General features: G+C 38.9%; 1 protein-coding gene across 2 annotated transcripts; it reads left to right on the plus strand.

Moving 5' to 3' along the window:
- The first annotated feature begins 6,206 nt into the window (after positions 1 to 6,206).
- LOC137133236 (exosomal polycystin-1-interacting protein-like) lies at positions 6,207 to 19,698 on the plus strand. 2 transcript variants are annotated; one of them, XR_010915218.1, is made up of 3 exons: positions 6,207 to 6,365; positions 6,451 to 6,590; positions 11,701 to 11,922. XR_010915218.1 is itself a non-coding variant. In XM_067516663.1 (3 exons), the coding sequence occupies exon 3, from the start codon at positions 13,277 to 13,279 to the stop codon at positions 14,030 to 14,032; it is 756 nt and encodes a 251-aa protein (XP_067372764.1). In that variant the 5' UTR covers positions 6,207 to 6,365; positions 6,451 to 6,590; positions 13,204 to 13,276; the 3' UTR covers positions 14,033 to 19,698. The 2 variants fall into 2 exon arrangements, 1 of the variants encoding a protein (XP_067372764.1); XM_067516663.1 differs by lacking the exon at positions 11,701 to 11,922 and adding an exon at positions 13,204 to 19,698.
- Positions 19,699 to 21,319: the final 1,621 nt, after the last annotated feature.

Raw genomic sequence — 21,319 nt, forward strand, 5'->3', positions numbered from 1 at the left:
TCTAATCAAACCATTACTTAAAAAACCCTGTCTTGATCCAGGTGTTTAAGCCAATTACAGACTAATATCAAATTGTCCCTTCATTCCTAAAATGCTTGAAAAGGTAGTTGCAAAGCAATAATGCGACCACCTGTACAGGAATAATTTGTTTGAAGACTTTCAGTCAGGATTTAGAGTTCATCATAGTACAGAAACAGGACTGGTAAAAGTCACCACTGATCTACTCTGGCCTTCAGAGAATGGACTCGTCTCTATACTAGTTTTGTTAACCTACACAAGGTTGGTTTAATTCTTATCTTTCAGATAGATTTCAATTTGTTCATGTTAATGATAAAAAAAAGTTAGTTATGGAGTTCCACATGGCTCTATTAGGACTTTTACTGTTTAATTTAATCCTTTAGGCATTTTTAGAAAATGTTTTGAACCAGATGAAAAAAAACAATCAATCTTCAAGCATGTCTAAATGTGTAATAAACTAGTTTTAGGGTTGGACCCAATAAGGCGCTTGACACCACAACTCAGTTTAAATAAGGTTTATTCTAAAATATAATAGTTGGCAAAACAGAATGGAGATGTAGTAAATCCTCTGACTCACTAGATGGTGCTGAACTACAGTCTATGAGAAAGGACACAAAGATCAGTATCTTGACAGTGACTTGTGGGATATGGTGTCTGAACATGAAAATAAAACTTACTAGAGTCAGTAGGTTGTTGAGCGGAGTCTAGAGGAGATGCAAGGTTCTTATGGGGAAGTATGAAGTATGGTCCTGGCAGAGTGGACAAATCTTGATATGCGGTGGGGTTGAGTAACTTGAAGATATGGTAGGGAAATGGTGAGAGGAGGGGACACTGAGGAAGATGTAGTGGTCTGGATCCGTAACTCAGAGGCAGACCTGGTAGTGAGCCTGTGGAACATAGCCGTGGTGAACCCCCAACCCCTGATAGTGAAAAGAACTCCAAAACCCTAATTTGTGATATAATATGCAAACTCCAAAATCACTTTGGTGACTCAGTGCAACAGTCTTATAGTTCTGGATTCCATAAATCCCTTACGTGACACACACATGGTTCTTATCATGAAAATTCTTACAGTGGATATTTACTTGGCGGATTCCTTGATACAGGTAACTTGAACATATGATCGATACTAGTCTGAGTTCTGTATCAGCGTAGTGATAGATAATCACATAACTTGGTAAAAACATAACATGGCATGATCAAAGTGTAGACGTGACGTGGTAAATCTTCACCTTATAATCACGTGGTTAAGGGCTTGTGAAAAACCTGATCCCCCATGTGGAAATAACATTACTCATAATCCTGGTCATTCATTAGGTTGGCAACAGAGAGTCAATAGGGAGCAATTACTCACATGACCAGAGTAGCAGCAGAGTCAGGTCAAAAACGTAGCGTGGTCTGAACCGTGTGGATAGCGAAAAATTATTTAGATAAACGCTGGAAAGCTGCGTTGAGAAAGCAGATGATCTGGCAGCTTTATGAGGGAACTGAGGATGTATATAAACAGAGTGGTGAAACTAATTGCCGATGATTAGTAAAGCAGGGGAAATGTGATGGGAACAGGAAGTGGCTGGAAAATGATGTCCTACACTTTTCTACTTCTAAACTCAGACAAAACTCACATAATAGTATTTGTGCCTAAAAATCTCAGAGATATGATGTCCAGCCATATTGTTACTGTAGATGGCATAAGTCTGGCCTCAGGTATTACTGCAAGGAACCTCTGAGTTATTTTTGACCAGGATTTGTCCTTTACCTCACATATAAAACACATCTCTATAAAAGCCATCTTCCACTTACAGAACATTGCCATATTTAGAAGCATAATGTCTCAATATGATACCAAAAAACATGCACTACCATGCATTTGTCATCATCCCAGTAGACCAATTCAATGTCAGAATGCAGGCCTACTGGTGGTTCCTAGAATTTAGGTAGAATGGGAGGCAGAACATTTAGCTATCAAGCTCCTCTCTTGTCTAGGCTTAAAACCTTCATCTTTAATAAAGCATATAGTTAGTTATAGTTATGCTGCCATAGGCTTAGCCTGCTGGGGGACCCACCCCCCAATGCACTGAGCTCCTTTCCTCCTCTTGTCCCTCTCTCCTCTCCTCTCATCCCACAATTGTCACCACTGTATGTCATTAACTTTGTGCCTTCTTTCTCAAGTAGTTGTCTTTCTCCTTCTCTGTCCCCCTCTCTCTGTCCCTTTCTGCAGGTGTCCCCCGGCTTTGAAGCTGTGTGTCTTCCAGTGTGCAGCTACTGGTCCTACCAACCTGCCCGATGTTTTGTTGTTGCTTTTGTTGCTCTGTTCTTTTCCCTCTTCACTTTCCACTCACCCCAACCGGTCAAGGCAGATGTCCGTCCACCCTGAGCCTGGTTCTGCTGGAGGTTTCTTTATCAGGGGTTTTTCCTCTCCACTGTATCCTAGGGCTTGCTCAAGGGGGAATTGTTGGGTTCTCTCTATACATCTTTATAGTCTCAACTTTATTCTGTAAAGTGCCTTGAGATGCCCCTTTCATTATGGTGATCATATTTATTCTTGTTCATTATTTTTCATAATGTTCGGCAGCTCTAACTGTATAATCCCTTGTAGGTATAACAGCCTAAAAACAGTGTAATTTAGTCTTTGACTTAGTCAAGTCCCAGTTGCATGGTGCTCTGTTGTGTTTTGGTTAGACTGCATCTTTATCTTCATCTTTTCTAGATTGAATGTGAATCTCTCCACCCACATGCACACACACACACAAAACTAGAAAAAACTAGAAAAAAAAACTAGAAAAGACACAGCAGATCTAGAAATGAACCAGTTGTAAGCACTGGCTGGTAGTTGTTCTGTTAGAGTTAGTGGAAACTCAGTGCAGCTAAAATCTGTTGAAATAAGATAAGAGGAGGAAACAAACTCTCTGTTGACTTTTACAGTATTGCTCTGTCATTTTCAGAACTAGCTGCATTCTGACTGGATATGAATATGTTAGTAATGCAGCTGCTTGCTAAAGATCTGAATTCTGGGAATACTGGCTGATTTGGTGTAGCGGCACCACCCCTGGCTGCCATCTTGTCTGTTTTTGCCAACATGGGAAGCCAACAGGAAGTGATCTCACTCCCTCAGAGTAACCAGTGCCAGCTTTTCCATCTACTCACCCTTTCTTCTGGGATGTAGTGGTTACTTTTTTCAGTTTTAGTTGCTACCAACAACAGCTGTTGCTGTGCAAATATGAAGTATCCTGTTCTAATAAAGATAGATACACATATACACACACGCTTGTTTTTACCTTCACAAAATCAAAATGAATTTCTTTCATATGCCTATAAAAAAAACCTGTATTTTACAGTGGTCTTTTGTCTGGATATTAATGTTGGCCATGCCTGAGATAGATTGGCAACCTGTCCAGGGTGTACCCCACCTCTTCCATCCAGTGACAGCTATGAAAAGCTCAAACCTTAATGGATAAGTTATTTATATACTGCATGGAAAATGTTGGCCAAATCACTATTTTCATATATTGTGTATAACAAACAAAAATGTGTCTGACAGTCATTTGTATACCAACATTATTTAAGTGTGTTATTGTGTGTGTGTGTGTGTGTGTGTGAGAGAGAGAGAAGGGGTTAAAACCCTGAAAAAAGAGAGTGCCCTCAAATTAACCTTTTCATGTTTCCTGTATGTTCTTTTCAAATGTCACATATACATTTTAAAATAAAATTTTACATCACTAGCTGTTTATTCTGACACAACATGATGCTATTCTGTGAAAGACAATGGAAAGAGGCATAAGAAGAGTTCATTCAGAAACAGTAGCTGGACACTTTTACTTGTGTTAAAATACAAAAATACAAACATCTGCTGTCAGATTGAAGTGGAATTGAAAGTGTTGTCTACCACCTCAAAGTCCTCTGTTTTGTTGTCAATTCAACTGTCTCATCCTGTTCTATAAGTGGATATTATCTCCCCTATGTCACCAACACTCACTGGGACCACTGGGGGGTATAAGGCCACCTACTGAACCATATTAGGGTGTATTTCAGCAGTGGCAGGTATCACAGTCACTCTCACTTGCTACTGTGTGGGTTAAATTATGTATAATTTTTTTTTTTTTTTTACTGTAGTCTCAAAAGCCATCTGACATACATGCATTACATCTCCCATGAGCGCTACCTGCACACAGAGAAGACGGTGTAGTCTGGGGGAGACATGATGTAGGAGATAGGCCGGTAACAGCATTTAATTCATCAACTGATGGTATGATATAGACATGACTTTGATAGTTTTTGGTGACGTTGATATTGCTTTTAAGATGAATGCTGTGGGATAAACTCTCATCAGTAAGGTAACCAAACAGCTGAGCCTGAAACTTAAACTCTAGTTTTAGTGGACATTTCCTCTCTCACTGCAACTGAACTGCATCATGTCCCTTTGTGCTTGTTTACGTTAAAGAAACACTGTGTAGCATCTACTTCTCTCAAGAGCTGCAAGTCTGCTGGGTTTTGCAGGCGAGGTGCATTCACGGACACTACAACGTCACTGTGTTTTGTCAGAACATTGCTCTCTTCAAGGTTTTCAGGTAGTAGAGGGACAGTACCACCCATTATTATTGTTCTCCACAGAATGTAGGAGGTACAGCGGTGAACTGGTAAATGAGGTCTCTTTTTTGGTTGGGATTTTCTATCCCAGTAATCTCAGTCCAATTTTAAATGATCTCAAAATGGTGCCCAGTGAAAATGGCTAATAACTTATAATAACCACAAAAAATGAACGTGAACACATGAGGGAGTGAGTTATATTCATTCAAATCCCCAGCCTCAGTTTTTATTTGATAATTTATTGGAACATAACTCCCAACAAATGAACCATGCTATATTAAAATTAAAACAGTTGCGTGATGGTTTTATCCCTCCTCCAAACCTTTAGCCTTGACGTTGACATTCCACAGTTGGCATGTTAATTAAGATAAAGGCTGTTTTAAATGTGGAGCATAACTTTTCTGTTCTTTAATGATATACACAAATTAAGCTGAACAAGTCATTTGATATTTGTGTGCAGCTCTGTGCTGTTTGGTCTATCTGAGTCTGTAAGTTTTAAGATTGGGTGTAACATGAATGATATGAACATGTGATGAGCGATTTTCATGTATGCAGAGCTCACTTTGTTGATGATCCAGCTTTACTCTGAACACTCAGCTCAGACATTAGCTTAATTATGATGTATATTTTGGATCTTGCTAAACTATTATTACGGTCATTTAGTCCAAACTGTAAATTGACACTGTGTACTTATATACTTCCTATGCTGCACATGCAGGCACAGGGGAAGCCTGTTGCAGTTGCTCTCCTTTTCTTTACATGTATTATTCCTTTTTTATATTTTTGGTGTAGTCTTTTAGTATAGTAAAGTATCCAGTTTGTTGTGTAAAGCTCTGTGATCATACGGTTGGAGGGAGTTTCTATCTGCCCAGAGAGTTCTCACACGTCATATACATATCCCTCTGCCTGCTGCCTGCCCAGATGGAGCATGTGAAGTCATACACAGCCAGCCAGAGTCCAGATTCGACATCCCGACGCCTTCTTCATGATCTCAGGTGACTTTAATCATGCAACCCTCTCCGAGATTCTCCGAGGAGAATGTTGTCCCAACTCCCTCCCTCCCACCCACTCCACTGCTTGCTTACTCCACAGAATGGCAAAGGAGATTGTTTCTCCCAGTGGCCATTAAACTGTTTAACTCAACCCCCCAAACTCATCCCCAAATGGACAGTTAGTATTGTTTTTATTTTATTTATTCTTTGTATGTCATTTATGTTTAATCTTGTAGCCGGGTTTTTTCTTGCTTATTGATCACTAGTTTGTACTTGTTTATTGTCTTGGTCTGGTGGATGTTCTTTTCCTTTCTTTCTACTTTCATGTGGAGAGCAGCTGTAACAACACAATATCCCTATGGGATCAATAAAGTTGTTTAATCTTGAATCTTCCAGGTTTTCAAGTTGTTTTCCTGTTACTGGTCACTTATGAATGTTGAAGAAATGCAAAACTTTCAATAAAACAATTTAGTCTTCAAATACACAGACAGCTTCCAACTATACAACCTTTATTTGGTTGTGAGATCAATCATTCAGGAAATTCTGAGCCTGGTTTAATAATATATGAGCCACAGGATGGCAGCATACACAGCAGTTCTATAAGGACAAAAAAAAAATCACTTCCTTGGAAAATAAAAGGCATGTCCAGGAATAGACGAGTGGGCTGACGAGTGAGGGAAAGTGAAAGAGATGAGAAGAATGTAGAGAACATGGAGAAAGGGTTTGGTTTGTCTCGTGTGGAGATAGATGTGTCTATGAAGCGTCTCGACGGTAAAACCTCTCTCTCCTTCTGTCTTTCCCTCCCTCTCTCCCTCTATCCTAACAGTCTCTCTTTCTCTCTTTCCTATGCTTTCAGATGGACAGATGAGGTTTTTCAGTCAACCTGCAGACAGATGTGGAGGCTGTAGCTGCTCTCATCACATGTGGAAGCTGGACAGATCATCCAGGAGTCAAATTGCAGCAACATGCCACCTTAACCAGCTCTGACCTGTCCACGTAAGTGCACTACACTCACACATATGTGCTGTTGTGTGTCGTACAATAGAACTTGTTGTTGTGTTGAGATTTTTGTTTTGTTTTATGCATAATCTGTAATTGGCCAATTTTAACAGCTGCTAGACATGAGGTGTGGGGACTTATTCTGTGATGTAATCTGTCAAATACTCCCCCAAATACTCTTCTAAACATCTGCATAAAAACTTTCTAAAAGCCTCAGTAGCTATAAACAGAGCTGAAACAGGTTTTATTTGCTGTAATATTTTTCATACTGGCTGAGACCAATTCCTAAGCTCTGTCAGTGGAAACAATACATACCAACAAGAGCTATGTAAAGCTTTAAACAGTCTTAGCTTACAAAATCAAGTGGATATCAAAGTGTAAAGCATCTTTTGTAGGGTCTGTTTTTAAGAGGAGGAATAATATATTACAAATAAAAGCTCTCTTTTTTATCATGTGAGTACCTGACTGTAGTTTGAAGACACTCCTGAAAAACTGTGAACAAATGGTTATTATAAACATGACAACAAGCCCCCATAATCTAATGAAATTAAAAATGCATTTTGCATTATTGTCCATAACTTATACTTATACAAGTTTACAGCGTAGTTTATAGTGAATATGTGAGACTGTTGTTGTCTCTCCCCAGTCCTCTCTCTCCCTGCTCAGACACTTTCTTTTACTCTGTACACTCGAACACATTGTGCACAGAGCTTCAGGTAGTCGTTTTTATCAAATAACAATAACTCAGAAGCTACAAAACCTACTAATTAAGCAATAGATGTTGCTATTCTCTGATTGGTTACAAAGGTGAGACTCATTTAAGACACTTGGAATTAAATATCTCTGCGCCACTTCCAGTGTTGTTCAATGAGTCTGACTAAGGTATTCTAGATTGTTCTAGATTAATCTAAATAATGTGGTACAGTATGATGTATAATGTAATCCAGTCTAAAGCATTTTAATCTCAACAAACCTCTAAAATTAAATCAAATAAAATTAACATTGCTTATTAATAGCAACAAACTATATTTTCAAACATCATAACACATCTAAAATGACTATAACCATAACTAAAATCTAAAGCAAATTGTTCCAGAATAGAATAGTTTGTTTGTGCTCTGTCTTGTTCTTAATAGAAATGCTGAAAAACCTGATGTCCTACATTATTTCTCCTCTCATTTTGTCCATCTAAGCAGAGAAGGATCTAGATAAGCTGCTTATGAGATGCTAAGATGCTTATGAGACGTTGAGTTTTATTTTACAGCCTGTTAACATGATTCTACCGCACTGCAGTCCATATTGGTAAACTGGCTGCAGTTCTTATACAGGAAAACTGCATGGGTGGGTAGATGGGAGTTTTCAGAAGCTGCCTCTTCATGTAAAGATCTGCACACATGTGTAGTTACAGCCCTGTAAACAGAAAGGAAGTGTTTATGGAGTAAACAGCAAGCACACTATTATGTTTTGTTATTTAGTATATTCCATAAAGAGAAAGTTTGGCATCAATATACATGTGTTTGTTGTTAAGAAATCACGGAGCTAAGATCTGATGTCTTATGTTCCACAGACCTCCACAAACTGTGATTAAAAACAACGGGAAATGACTGGGCCGTTTTTTAAAATCACATTATGTATTTGTGAGGCTTTTTGGAAACAAAACATCAATTGTTAAAGTGGCTGTATTCAGAAGCTTTAAGTCGAACTGTGTTTTATGACTGTGGAAACAATGGGACAGTGTTCAGGTATCAGCTTTATAGATAATTTATTTTATTTATAATTAATTTTTACTCTTCGTACCACAACATTCCTATTCTAAAAGTCACTGTTCACGACCTGCTCAACAGCAAACAGCTTACAGACACAATTAGAGACTAACTGGGGAACATGGTGGCGCATTAAGGAGGAGCTAAAGAGCCTGAAATGTCCACAGCAAAGAGAGAAGAATGAATTGACTTTGATTCACTGGGTGGACAAAAAACAATTCCAAATCCATCAGCATCATGCTCTGTCACTGCTGGATGTGGAAACAACATGTTTTTAGAATGAGTCTGGGGGTGACATGATCCCAGCCCAGTTCAAAACTAGTAAAATACTATAAGTCAAATTACAAAATATTATTACAGCATCAGGAAATCTCACGTTAAGGGCTTTACATTACATTACCTCAGCCCTGTGGGTGGGGTAACTGTAGCACCCTCAGCATCCCCCACATTTACAGCAGTTCATTCATCTGCCCTTCACTTCAGTGTTGCATGTGTGGTTTGTGCTGGCTGTCTGGCAGAGTCTGGGAAGTCCTGGCTGTTGTTAGGCAAGAAATAGTTCCAACGAAATCTTCCTCTAAAAACATACAACATACACAGTTTTGTGTGCAGTTTTAACACATAGTGTAAGATAGAACCTGTTCACATCAATGCACTATGTCTGACCTTTGGAATCAGCCAAGCATTTTCCCTCCGCCAGTTTGCTACAGAACTGTACTCGTTTAACAAACACCAGAGTGGACTTGAGCATCTCAGTTTACTTTCTAGAAGAACACAAAAAAGTGCATGATCCAATATTTTTTCCATTATTGATTTAAAGTGATATAGTTATACATGCAGTATACAATTCTATCAACCTTAGTAATTAATTACAGCAACTACACCAGCTTAGATGTTACTGTGGACTCCTTGATCCTGTTTTTAGTTTTATTTTTTATAATATTTATATTTTTATAAAGCCTCTTTCATGCATATTTGGTCTTTCTGCAGAGAAACTCCTATTTAGTCTCTGTATTTGTTTAGTGAGCTACAGCTGCAGAGAGCGAGAGGGAGTGAGAGACATTGGAAAGAGGTAGAGGAAGAAAACGACTGTAACTGAGAGAGAGAGGTGGGGAAGATTAGGGTGGGTGCCTGCGGTGCAGCATGATGTCAGAGGAATGCGTTGATCCTCTCCTTGAGAAAGCTGGAGCCACTTCGCACACTCAACACACGGCAACAAGCGATTTCACCCTATCTTGTTTGTCACTCGTCTCTCACTCGATTTTCTTCAGCATGCTAATGCACACGCACTCGGATTACAAACACATAGGACCAGTACTTGAAAAAGTGCTTAGTATCCAAAACATCAGAGTAGAAAGGGATCATATCAAACCCATGCTGTCACATAAGTATCATGGAATGTGTTTTCAGTGGTTGACTCTCATCTTTGTTCAACACTCCCTCCCAGCATCCGGCCCTGCAGCTGGAGCCTGTTGCAGGGATTACACAGATGGAAAAGCAAGAGAGAGAGACAGAGAGAGGGAAATAAAAAGGGAGTGGTTGGGAGAGCAAGGACAGACAGATGGAAAGAGAGAGAAAGAAACTGCTATAATGTGTGGGAGAGCCAGATGGTGGGAACAGCTGCGAAGGCTATGACTAATATTAGCAGTGAGGTAAGATGATGGAGGATGGAGAGGACAGGCTGTGTGTCTAGAGGGCAGCTGCTACTGTAAACCAACAACAGTGATGTCACGTTTATTTAAAGCAGCATAGTCATGATACCAGAAATGGGGCTTTAATGCCAAATCATAGTTTTACCCTTCAGCAATCACTTTTCCCGTGTTTTCTCATTGTTACATCTCCTTCTTCCACACAGTTGGACTGTAGAATACAAACTCAATGTCCACTGCTCATTACGGTTACTTGATTATTACTTTGTTACTTTACTAAAGTTCCACAATGTTCCATCTTTGGACGACCTTTGGTTATTACATGCATTTAATGCCATGGTGTAATATACAGTGCATTCAGAAAGTTTTCAGACCCCCTTCCCTTTTTTCAATGCTGTTTTTGTTGTTGCAGCCTGATACAGTTTTCTAAATTCATTGTTTTCCTTGCAGCCACTCTGCACAGAGGGAGACAGGGTTAGAACAACAATAAGTAGAGCACAAAACCCCTAGGCCTCGACAATCTTGTTTTTGTTAATTTATTGTAATAGAATGTTTAAGGGGAAGTGATTGTATGCACTCAGCAGCGTGAGAAAAACAAGGGGAAAAACGAAAGCTGAAGTTCCTTTTTCACTTCGGCTTTTTTTTTCACTGAGAAAATGTAAGAAGAATCAGGTGAGATCTCACTGACGTAAAAAGATGCATAATACAATGCTCCATAGTTTATTTAAAGACAAACAAAAATTTTCAATTTAAATTTTTTTAGTGTAATGAACATCATTTCCCAAAGCATTATAGGTTAACTGGCAGCAAGATGAGGAATGAACATTGACAAAATGTTGGCGGAGATTACAGCTAGAATACTGTAAACACACACACACACAACATAACTGGTTTGTCCAAGCTGTTTTGCAAAGGAAAAGCACATATTGTGAGAAAACAGTGTCCTGTAACTAATTACAGCAACTACACCAGCTTAGATGTTATTGTGGACTCAGTGATCCCGTTTTTAAGGACACTTCAACTTGTAGCTGGGATCGGGGATTGAACCACTGACCCTGTGGTCCATGGTCAGCTGCCTTTCCAAGTGAGCTACAGCCAATCAATGCATTTCCATCCTTATCTTTAATCACACTAACCTGCTGCACATCCTTCCCATCTCTATCTCTTTGTCTGGCCAACCTGTACAAATCCACCTCTCCCTCTTTAGTGTCCAACCTAACATACAAGTCCTCATATGCTCTTTGTTTGGCCTTTGCCACCTCTACCTTCACCTTACGCTGTATCTCCCTGTACTCCTGTCTACTCTCTTCAGTCCTCTCAGTGTCCCACTTCTTCTTAGCTAACCTCTTTCTCTGTATACACTCCTGAACTTCCTCGTTCCACCACCAAGTCTCCTTGTCCGCTTTCCTTTTTCCAGATGACACACCGAGTACCCTCCTACCTGTCTCCCTGATCAAATTAGCTGTAGTAGTCCAGTCATCTGGAAGCACCTCCAAACCACCCAGAGTCTGTCTCAGCTCCTCCCTGAAAACTAAACGACATTCTTCCTTTTTCAACTTCCACCACTTCGTCCTCTTCTCTGCCTTTGTCCCCTTTATTCTTCATCACCACCAGCATCATTTTACACACCACCACCATCCTGTGTTGTCTGGCTACACTCTCCCCTACCAATACTTTACAGTCACTGATCTCTTTCAGATTACAACGTCTACACAAGATGTCGTCCACCTGAGAGCTTCTGATCCGGAAGTCATTGTCACGATTTGCATGTTTAATTTGGCATGTGTTTTACGTCGGATGCCCTTCCTGACACAACCCTCTGCATTTATCCAGACTTGGGACTGACACAAGAAGACACTGGCTTGTTCCCCCTTGCGGATGCATTACTTACAAAAGAATAAATAAACTACACTATCTTGGAAAATAGTTATGGCTTTTCTTCTTGTCGTTGGACCTACTGTATCATTTGCCTTTGTGTTTTACTTTAGACATTAGCCCAACATACAGTAGCATTAGCAGTTTCTCATCACCAGCTTTGGTGGATTGAAGATGTGAGGCGTTCAGTGTCTGTACAGTGTGCAGGTTGAGAAAAAGTTAGAATGATAGGACAAAACGTACGGTCAGGCAGAATTCACAGAAATTGGTTAAAATTTATGTTAACTGTTGTGATCACAACATGACAAATTCTTGAAGGGTCTATTTTATGTTGTAGAAAAAGGTTGTTCTCTACATATAGATTTTCTGAATGAAATTGTCTTGTGAAAACAGAGACCTGCACTGAGGCCTGACAGTTTTTTTATTTGTATTATTATTTCAGATTTTTATCATGGACCTTCTACATATAATACTAATACCTGTCTTGTGAAAGCTGTTCTGCATCTTTACCAAATCATAGTGTTGGCATGCACACGATTTCATTTATTCTAAAAAACTTTGAACTGGTCAGTCCATAATATTAAGTGTATTAAGCTAATATGCAAAAAATAGAAGAAATTCAGTCTTCATGCATCACATGAATCTTTTTGCAGACCTGTAATCCATCAGATTTTGTACTTAACACTGGAAAAACCTCCTCTCTGTCAAAGAAACAGAAGACTGTGGAAAGGTTGAGTCTGGGAGCTTGTTGATTCCATCTTTCCACCATTAGTGAAGGAAGAAAGAAAGAAAGCAGTGTTTCAATATTCCTAAATTCTTAATGTGACAGGTCACTGCCTCTTTCACCACAGCACAGAGTGGCACAAGGACTTTCATAGGCAGCCGTACACTATCCACAGTAGCCTTGGGCCTGGAAGGACCTCTCCCAAGTAAAATTGGATGAAAGGAAATAAGCAGCTCAGTCGTGTGTATGTATCTGTGTGTGCGCGCATGTGTGTGTTTGTGTAAGCCAGGCCAGACTGGAAATAAAGAGCTGAATTCAGCTGGCTGTTGGTCTTAAGCTGGCCTCCACATGTTATAAAAATACAGATGCAAAGCAGGAGCATTACTGCAGGGCACAGAGCGAGAGAGAGAGAGAGAGACTTCCTTTGTGTGCCGGAGTGACTCAGGGAGGGCTGACTAAATCTCTGATGCTGCTGAACTTTAGTCCAAATCAAAACTCTTCTTGTGGCTATTACTGTACTGCCTTCCCCTGTGGTTGTCAGGCAGATTGTCTACATAGTCAACCTTCTTATACATAACTTTTCTCTTTTTATCTCTTTACAGATTGATTCACATCAATACAATTTGCTTTCTCCACTGAGGATGTAGTCTGTTCTTCACTGGTAACACTGTGGAGATGTCTCCGAATGTAGTCTCGGCCTTGTTGCTATGGTCACTGTGGTTGCTGTTCTTTCTGACCCCCATCACTCGGACAACAGACTCTGCTCCCACATCTGAAACTTCTCTGCGGGTCAATACCACATTGTTGTTTGACAGTAGCTCCCCAGGTTACAGCCTGCGGAACTGCAGCTGCTCTACGCCTGTCCGGGACTGTGACGAGGCTCTGGCCAACTCACTGTGCAGATGCCACACTGTTCTGCGCTCCGCTCTGCCCCATACTGGGCTCAGAGAGCCTGGACGACTCATTGTGTGGCTGAAGGAGCTCTGGGTCCTGGAGGAGCTGCTGAATGTAAGCACAGTTGGCCATTTGCAGTTGTCTTTCTGTGGAATAAATCCCATTGATAGTCAGAAGCTGGCTTTGCTTGGCCTACAGACCCTCGGAATCCACAGCGCAGCAGAAAAAGTGCCTTTCCCCAACCAGGAAATTACCATCTCCCCTGCTGCAGGCGTTGAAGTGGAGTTCAACGCCCTCTCCATCGACTTCTCCTCCTTAATCCACATGACCATATTAGATACAGCTTTGCTTAATGGGCTCTCTGAACTGAAGGCCTACACTGTTGTGGGGCCAAGTGCTGTCACTCTCTCCAAGTACTTCCCTCACCTGGGTTTGCACCTTACTCTGCCATCCTCTGTGACTCCAGATGACCCTGTGGACTCCAGTGAGCAGGCTGCAGAGCCACTTCAGAACCTTCTCATTACATTTATCTACTAAATGCAACCAGTTCTCATTCAAAGGTCAGGTCTGCAGGACAAGTGAAAACTGAAGGAATTACATACAACACAGCACAAAGAACATGTGAAATTCTCTGTGGATTACATATTACCTTTTTAAATGACTGGCTGCTGTAATATCATTTGGCTCTAAATGTGACTTTGAACAGCGAGTGATGTCAAGACTGACATCTTGCTTCTTCTAACAGAGGGGAATGACTTCATAATGTTTACATTTCTGTTCCATCCACGCTGCTGTTTTCAACCAATGAAAGGACCTGCAGGAATATTTCTGCACTCTTGATGCATCTAGATACAACATTCACTAATACAGTGTCACTAGCTACAACTTCAGCTTTTACTGCAGTAAAAAACTGACAGAAGTTAAATGATCAACTCCTAACATAGATAATGTTGATTTGCTAACCAATAAGTAAATGACTTGATGCTTGGGTCAACATTGTGTTTACATACCTAACTACTATCTAAGGATTTAAATGTCTTTATACTGAAGAGTGTACTGCATGCACATGCTCACAAATAATGGTACTAAAACAAGCTTTTTGATTTAGTGAGATACTCTTTATAAAAAGGGTTGATACGTTTCTAAATGGCTAACAAATCATCTAATATTGCTCAATAGTAGACCAGGCTTTCACTTCCTCAAAAAGTCAGAAAGGTTTGAGTGATTCTAATCTAACAGATAATTAGTTTGAATCAATTTGAGCATAAAACTTATAGTGTAATGGTTTTGTCTGTACAAACGCAGGCACAGTTATTGTCTCTGGTGACTAAGCTCAGATTAGTTGTGTTATTTATGTTGATTATTTTGGCAGTTTGCTGCACATACTCCCTCTCAGATGCTTTTCTGTTGTGATTATCCAAACTCCATGACTAAATTTGTTTTGTCGGTTTATTTTACTTACTAGAGAAGCAGTAAGTCAAACTGGAAATTACATTTTGAATTTGAAATAGATCGTGTCAGTTTGAACATTAAGTAGTAAGTAAACCACAAGTATCTGCATTTGTGGATACGTTTGGCTTAGCTATGGTCACATGTTCACCATAATTACAATAACGAACAAACACTATTGTATGTGATAACACACAAATCGTTATATTGTACTTGTCCACAACACAATATTCAAACATTCACAGTGTAGGTAAAAAAAAGTGAACTTCTCCGCTAATCTCCCATCAGTGAACTGCAACTAATTTGAAAACAGTCATCATTACAAACATTGTCAGTTTGTCATACACAAGAAGCGTGTGCTGATTGACCCATGTCACGCTGCAAGGAGAAGGGTTATGAAGCAAACAAGTATTTACATAATTGTTAGACCACAGTTGGAGATGATTTATTAATGTGGCCAGCAATGATGAGTCAAAAGACATAACACAGAATGATCAATAAGGTAAAAACGTTATGTGAAGAAGAGTATCTCCTCCTGAACAGTGTGTTTCTAAAGCACACATACACGATGGTCGTTAGATGTAATTACTGCATAAAGTAAGTTCAAACAGGTAAGTCCAAAGGGAAACTGTTTTCCCATCATCACTGGGAATGTAATATATAGAGAACTACTAATTAATAGGATAGTTTACCTCGGTTGCTACCCATCTTTGTGTAGAACTTAACCATTAAACAGTCTAAGTCAAGGACTCCTAAGACTGGTCTGAAATGGAGCCAGCTTTGCTAAACAAACCTTTTAGGTTAAGTTGTGTTTTCTCATGCTGATAAAGACAGACGTTTACGCAGCAGGGGGAATATCTACAGCACAAAAGAACATAGAGTATTATCAACCGCTCTGTTCCTCCGAAGTAGTTTGAGTAAAATGCACTACTAAAGTCCAGCTAAAAGCTTAAATGGTTTGTGCATTATCTTTATATTGTGCACGTCACATGAATTCTTGTTAAATCAAATTATCATGGATCAGTACACAGCAAAGGGTGTGAATGCACCATAGTGGTTCCCCAATGTTTGAAAAGGATCTACTCATTTCAATTACACCCAGGCTGCATATGGTGAAAATGATTTTGTTTTTGTAGCTTTCTGCATTACATAATGGGCTCTTTTAACAGCTTTTCTTGGCTAGATTGCAACATGTGGTAAACTTGTACTACACCTGCTACATGTTGATATATTGTGCAATATAGTCAGAGAGAATGAGATGCTGTGCTGTGGTGAAAAGAAGGGACACATTCCTGCTTCATTGATATTGTAAATAGAGCATTATATAAAAAAACGAAAGATGTACTGTGGCAGTTGACTGCAGCGAACACTGGATGGAGCTGGTCCAGAGCTGGATGCTGTTATTGTGTCTGGAAGAGAGTTGTGAGTGTTACGCTGCTTCATTGAAGATGTTTAAAACAGTAAATTATTGCAAACACTGCCTGTTGTCAAGATATAAGAGGAACTGGCCATGCCAAGAATATAAGAAAAGACAAGATGTAGACAGAATGTGTCAGTCTGCTGTGGTATGAGCAGACAGAGAGGTGCAGTTCGCTCACTATTATGAAGATTATGTTGTACTGCTGCGTTTTTCCAGCTGGTCTTACTGAGTGCAGATGGCCTAATAAAACACGTTGTTTTGGAACAGGTTAAAATGGACAGCCAATGAACAAGAGTCCCATGGTTAGGAGCCTCTTTCACCAGCCAGCAAACCTCACTCTGTTTGGATCAAACAATGACTCTAATTCCATTGATATGCATCAGCTGTGCACCTTAAGCCAAGTTTTTCCACGAGTTCTTCAAAGTGTTTTCAGCCACGTTAACCTTTATTATTTGAAAGCATTTGGAGGACAGTTGGGGAAAAGCTGCATACGAAATAACTCTCTGGTTTCACGCTCTCTTTCCCTTTCTAGTTCCAGCCCATTTTCTGTGAGAGAGTTTTATATCAGCTCTGACAAATACAATCTGTGGCCAACCCTTTTGTTCCGCACATCATTCAAAACCTCTTCTGGGCCTGTGTGTGAGTGCGTGTGTGAGAGACCATACATGCACATGCAAGTTTTCAAGCCTGAGCACATGGGTGTGTCTTTGTATGTGTACGTGTGCTTGCATTTATCACAGTGAGAGTTCCATCATAGCAGATACAATTTGTTGCAGTGCATGTTGTATACACTCCACTTACGCACTGATTTTTAAGAGTAAACTATCAGCAAAAGTCAGTGACAATAAAACATTTTGTAATAGTTCAATTAATAACAAAATTATCCTTGCATATGCAGAACGTTTTTCCCTTCAAAAATTGTTTATTCAGTTTGTACAGAGTTTATATCATGTGTGGTTTGGCATTGGCTTTGTATGCACACTCACACAAAAAACAAATAGGTGCATTGAAAGAGCTGGACAGTGTCAGTCTCCAGAAATGTCACATATTATATGTATATATCATATGTAATATATTTCAGCTTGTTCATGATAATTTGCTAAAATTAGTATAGTGTGCACTATAAAACTGTATATACAGTACATGCATTTATAGTGCTTTATGTGTGAAAAGGGGACCTCAGAGAGTTTACTGTGCAAAACATTTTAAGTCACATTTCAGCATGTTTGTGTCCTGCTTGCCCAACAACTGACATATCACTTGTACTGTCTCCATTACATGGTTGCACGTGGTTCACTACTAGTTTCATTGGCTTTCTTTTAGTCTCTATGCCGATGACGCCTCTATGTTCACAAGCTACAGTAGTTGCTCACTTTTTTCGTCTGTTGTTTGGTGCTGTGCAGGTAGTGTGTAGTGAGTTTATTAGATGTTTTTGTTTCCAAAATTACCTGTGGATATAAATTATGCTATAAAAGCGGTGAAAGTAGTTTGAAAAACAAATACAGTATGTGGGCAGGAAAATCCAAACAGTGCTCTGTAAGATGATCCAAATCTCAGCCGAGCTGAAAGAAACTGGGAACTGTTTGAATAGGTTTTCCATAGATCTTTACTATAACTGAACCCTTTTATATACATTTTTGATCTTTAATTAATCTAAAATAAATAACAATAAACAACAATAATATGTTAGTATACAAAAAACTTTCACAATTCCTGTGAAGTTTTTCAAGTGTATGAATTGTATGTTATTGTAAGTGCCTCATACATGTAATCCACCAACTCATCTTTCCAATTTTTAAATCTGTAAACTCTGCGGCTAATTTTATCAGCGTCATTCAGTCCTTTCAGTATGTGAATCATCACAGTTCACCACTGACCTTATCTCAATCTGTCAATCTGGTGTTGTTTTTTTTATTGAAACTATATTAAAACTTTTAATACATTGCCACATTGCAAAAACCATCATCTTAAAATGGAATTTGTCTTTAACTTAATGCATTAATTCTTTTTCTTGACCACCAATGTGGAATAAAAAGTGCTTTCTATTCAGCACAGCTCTGGCTGTTTAAACTTTCTCTTTTCTACCATAATTTATCCTGGTCTTTTTACTTGTTACACAACTAGATTTTACTGTGCTAATTTGGTCTAAACTACTTTCAAAACTCAAGACAGGCCTGTATGCTGGCATTGAGTGCACTTCCTTACCATGTGTGACACATGAATATGCAAGACTGTAATTAGCTGGTTTTAAGACCAATACCCCTTCTTTGAAACAAGACTTAATTGTGGCTTGTTCTTTGCTGAATGGAAACACATTTCATTATGCAACAGGCTGAACTGAATTTCTGTGAAGCTGGTATGAGTACCATCTGGTTGAGTAAATACAACTAGAGCATGCCGACTTAATTTACTCTGTGTGTATAAAAGAACTGGCATTGAAAGCATTGAAGCTCCTTCAGCTCTCTCTGCACGCCTTAGTTTACCTTTAAGCCAAAGTTATTAACCAATATTTAGCACAGGATCAGTGTGGGAGTTCCTGTCACAAATAAAAGCCATAAGCTGTTCTTACACAACGTTTAGCTCAGCCAAGAGAGTCCTTCTTTATCTGCTCAATGGGGTGATTACTGCAGTGGCCCCTGGGTACAAATTTGTTTTTCTTTCTTCTTTGGACCTTCTCTAAATTAGAGGCGTTTCGTGAAAGCTGTTAACATTTTGGAGACCTTTTTTTTCCTCTCTTTTTTCCTTGAGGTATTGATTTACCTTTTAAAAAGTTGAAAACTATTTTGATGATGATGAAATTGAACACAACTTCCACATGCCACCTTAAAATGTCCTGGGAAAGGATGTTTAGAACACAGTCATTAAAGTCTGTGCTGATGAGACATTAGTCTTAAAATGTGTGGAACATTCCATCACAAAATGGGTGAACATGAGATCACAGTTTGACATCATACTCTTGTGTTACAGCCTCAATTTTCTTTTCTTTCTTTCTTTCCTTCATTACAGCACCTTAAGTATTTGCATCAGGGAATGTAAAGCTAAAAAAAGATTTGTAAGGATTATGTGTAAAGCATCATGTTGTGCCTTCAGATGATTTCTACACATTGTAGATCTGCTTTGATCTGTTGAGTGACTTATATTTGGATCATGTACTGTTTAAGGGACAGATTGTGTATTAGCTAATAGCAGGTTTGATATGTATATACTTTGTCTTATTTAAGCACATTTCTGGAGTGTATTTGTTTATTACTAACCGACGATGTGGACTGATTAGTTTGTCCACAAACATTGTCCTTCTGTTCACCAATAAGTAATAAAAGGTTTTAGCAAAGCGCTTTTGTGTTTCTGTTTTGTTGGGTGACAAAATGCGCTAAAGTTCTGTTCTGGAGTTGCTTGAATTCATTCTTACCATTTTCTTACCATTTAGTTAGTTTGAAGCTATAGATTTTTTGTTCTACACTGACTAACACACAACTTTATCAGTTCTCATACTTGAAATGTTTCCTCACTCTGTGACTGTGAGTCAGTGATGCTCTCGGCTTTACTCTAATATTCCATGAGTCTGTTACTCTGTTACTGTTATGCTGTGTTTTCTTACTCAAAAAGATACAATGTTAAAAGGGCTGCCATAGTAGAAACACTCATATGGGTTATCTTAAAGGTAAGAATGAAAAAAACCTGTTAATATAAATCTAAGTGTAAATACTATTTTGTTATATATATAGTATAGAAAATGTGAAATGGAAATGGCTGGAGGGCCTGTGCCTGCTACAGTGATTAAATACATGAAAGGTTTGCAGAACCTCTGTGCATGACCTGCTAATTCAAGTACCCTCCTACTTACAAAGGGAAGACACCAGTCACCAGTCCCCCAACAGTTAACATGGTGCAATGTGAATTTTACATTCACTAGACATGATTCATACTTGAAATAAACTATTTAAAGTACGCATATTATCCAAAGGCATAGACAAACACATGTTTCCAAAATAAGAGCAAAGTAACATAGGTTCTAGATTGCAGTTTTGAACTTTTTTAAACTGTGAATTCATTGCTTTTAACTATCAAAAACTTTACAGCACCACTACAGGAACACAGCCCAAATTTAATTATGACATAGGCTCTGTGTTAATACCAGATGAGCCAAGTAATTGTGTACATATACACAAGATTAATTCTTTTACGTTACTTTAGTCCAATTCAGAGCAAAGTATTGGAAAAACTATGCTACTTTTGACAGTTTTAGATGTTTGTTACTTTGCAGATGTAGATCAAATAAAGAAAGAAAGAAATGGTAATATTGGATTAACCAGTTGTTGCATTTTGCTCAGGAAGCTAGGGGAAGCAGTCTCCAGCTTTTATTTTATCTTTAGCGCCCTCTAGTGGCCCCCCACCCACTTTGCTGGTTGGGCTGTCACACTCCTGTGACGTTTGGTAAGTAGACAAGATGGCAACGCAATACAAAAAGTTGAATGACTGTCTTCAAATTAAGGGTCTAAACTATTTGGCTTTCTATAGGCTATATATTTTCAATCATTGTGTGAAATATAATAGATACCTGTAGTGAAATGAATTACTTTTATTTGTATATTGAAAGTAGCAATATGTTAAACTTATCTTATGACATGTAAAGACAACTACATGTTTCATAACCTTACATTTGAATAGGTGGATCAGTGACAATGCCTGTGTTATAAAATAAATAATCTGATAAATTAAATTAAAATGTGCTTATAAAACAGCTCCAAATCTAGTCTGATAACATAACAGGGTAAAACAAAACTGCATTGACCATTTTAAACTCGATTACATTTTTTTATCTTTCATAAAGAGACAGTTTGACAAGGCACACCTATCTGTCTTTACTTTTGCACAAGCAGACTGTCAGAGACCTCTGTCATATGAAGACCTTACAGAAAGTTCAGTTTTCTCCCTGTTATGCAAATGTATAGTTA

The sequence above is a fragment of the Channa argus genome, chromosome 9 (assembly GCF_033026475.1).
Source record: "Channa argus isolate prfri chromosome 9, Channa argus male v1.0, whole genome shotgun sequence".
NCBI lineage: Eukaryota > Metazoa > Chordata > Actinopteri > Anabantiformes > Channidae > Channa > Channa argus.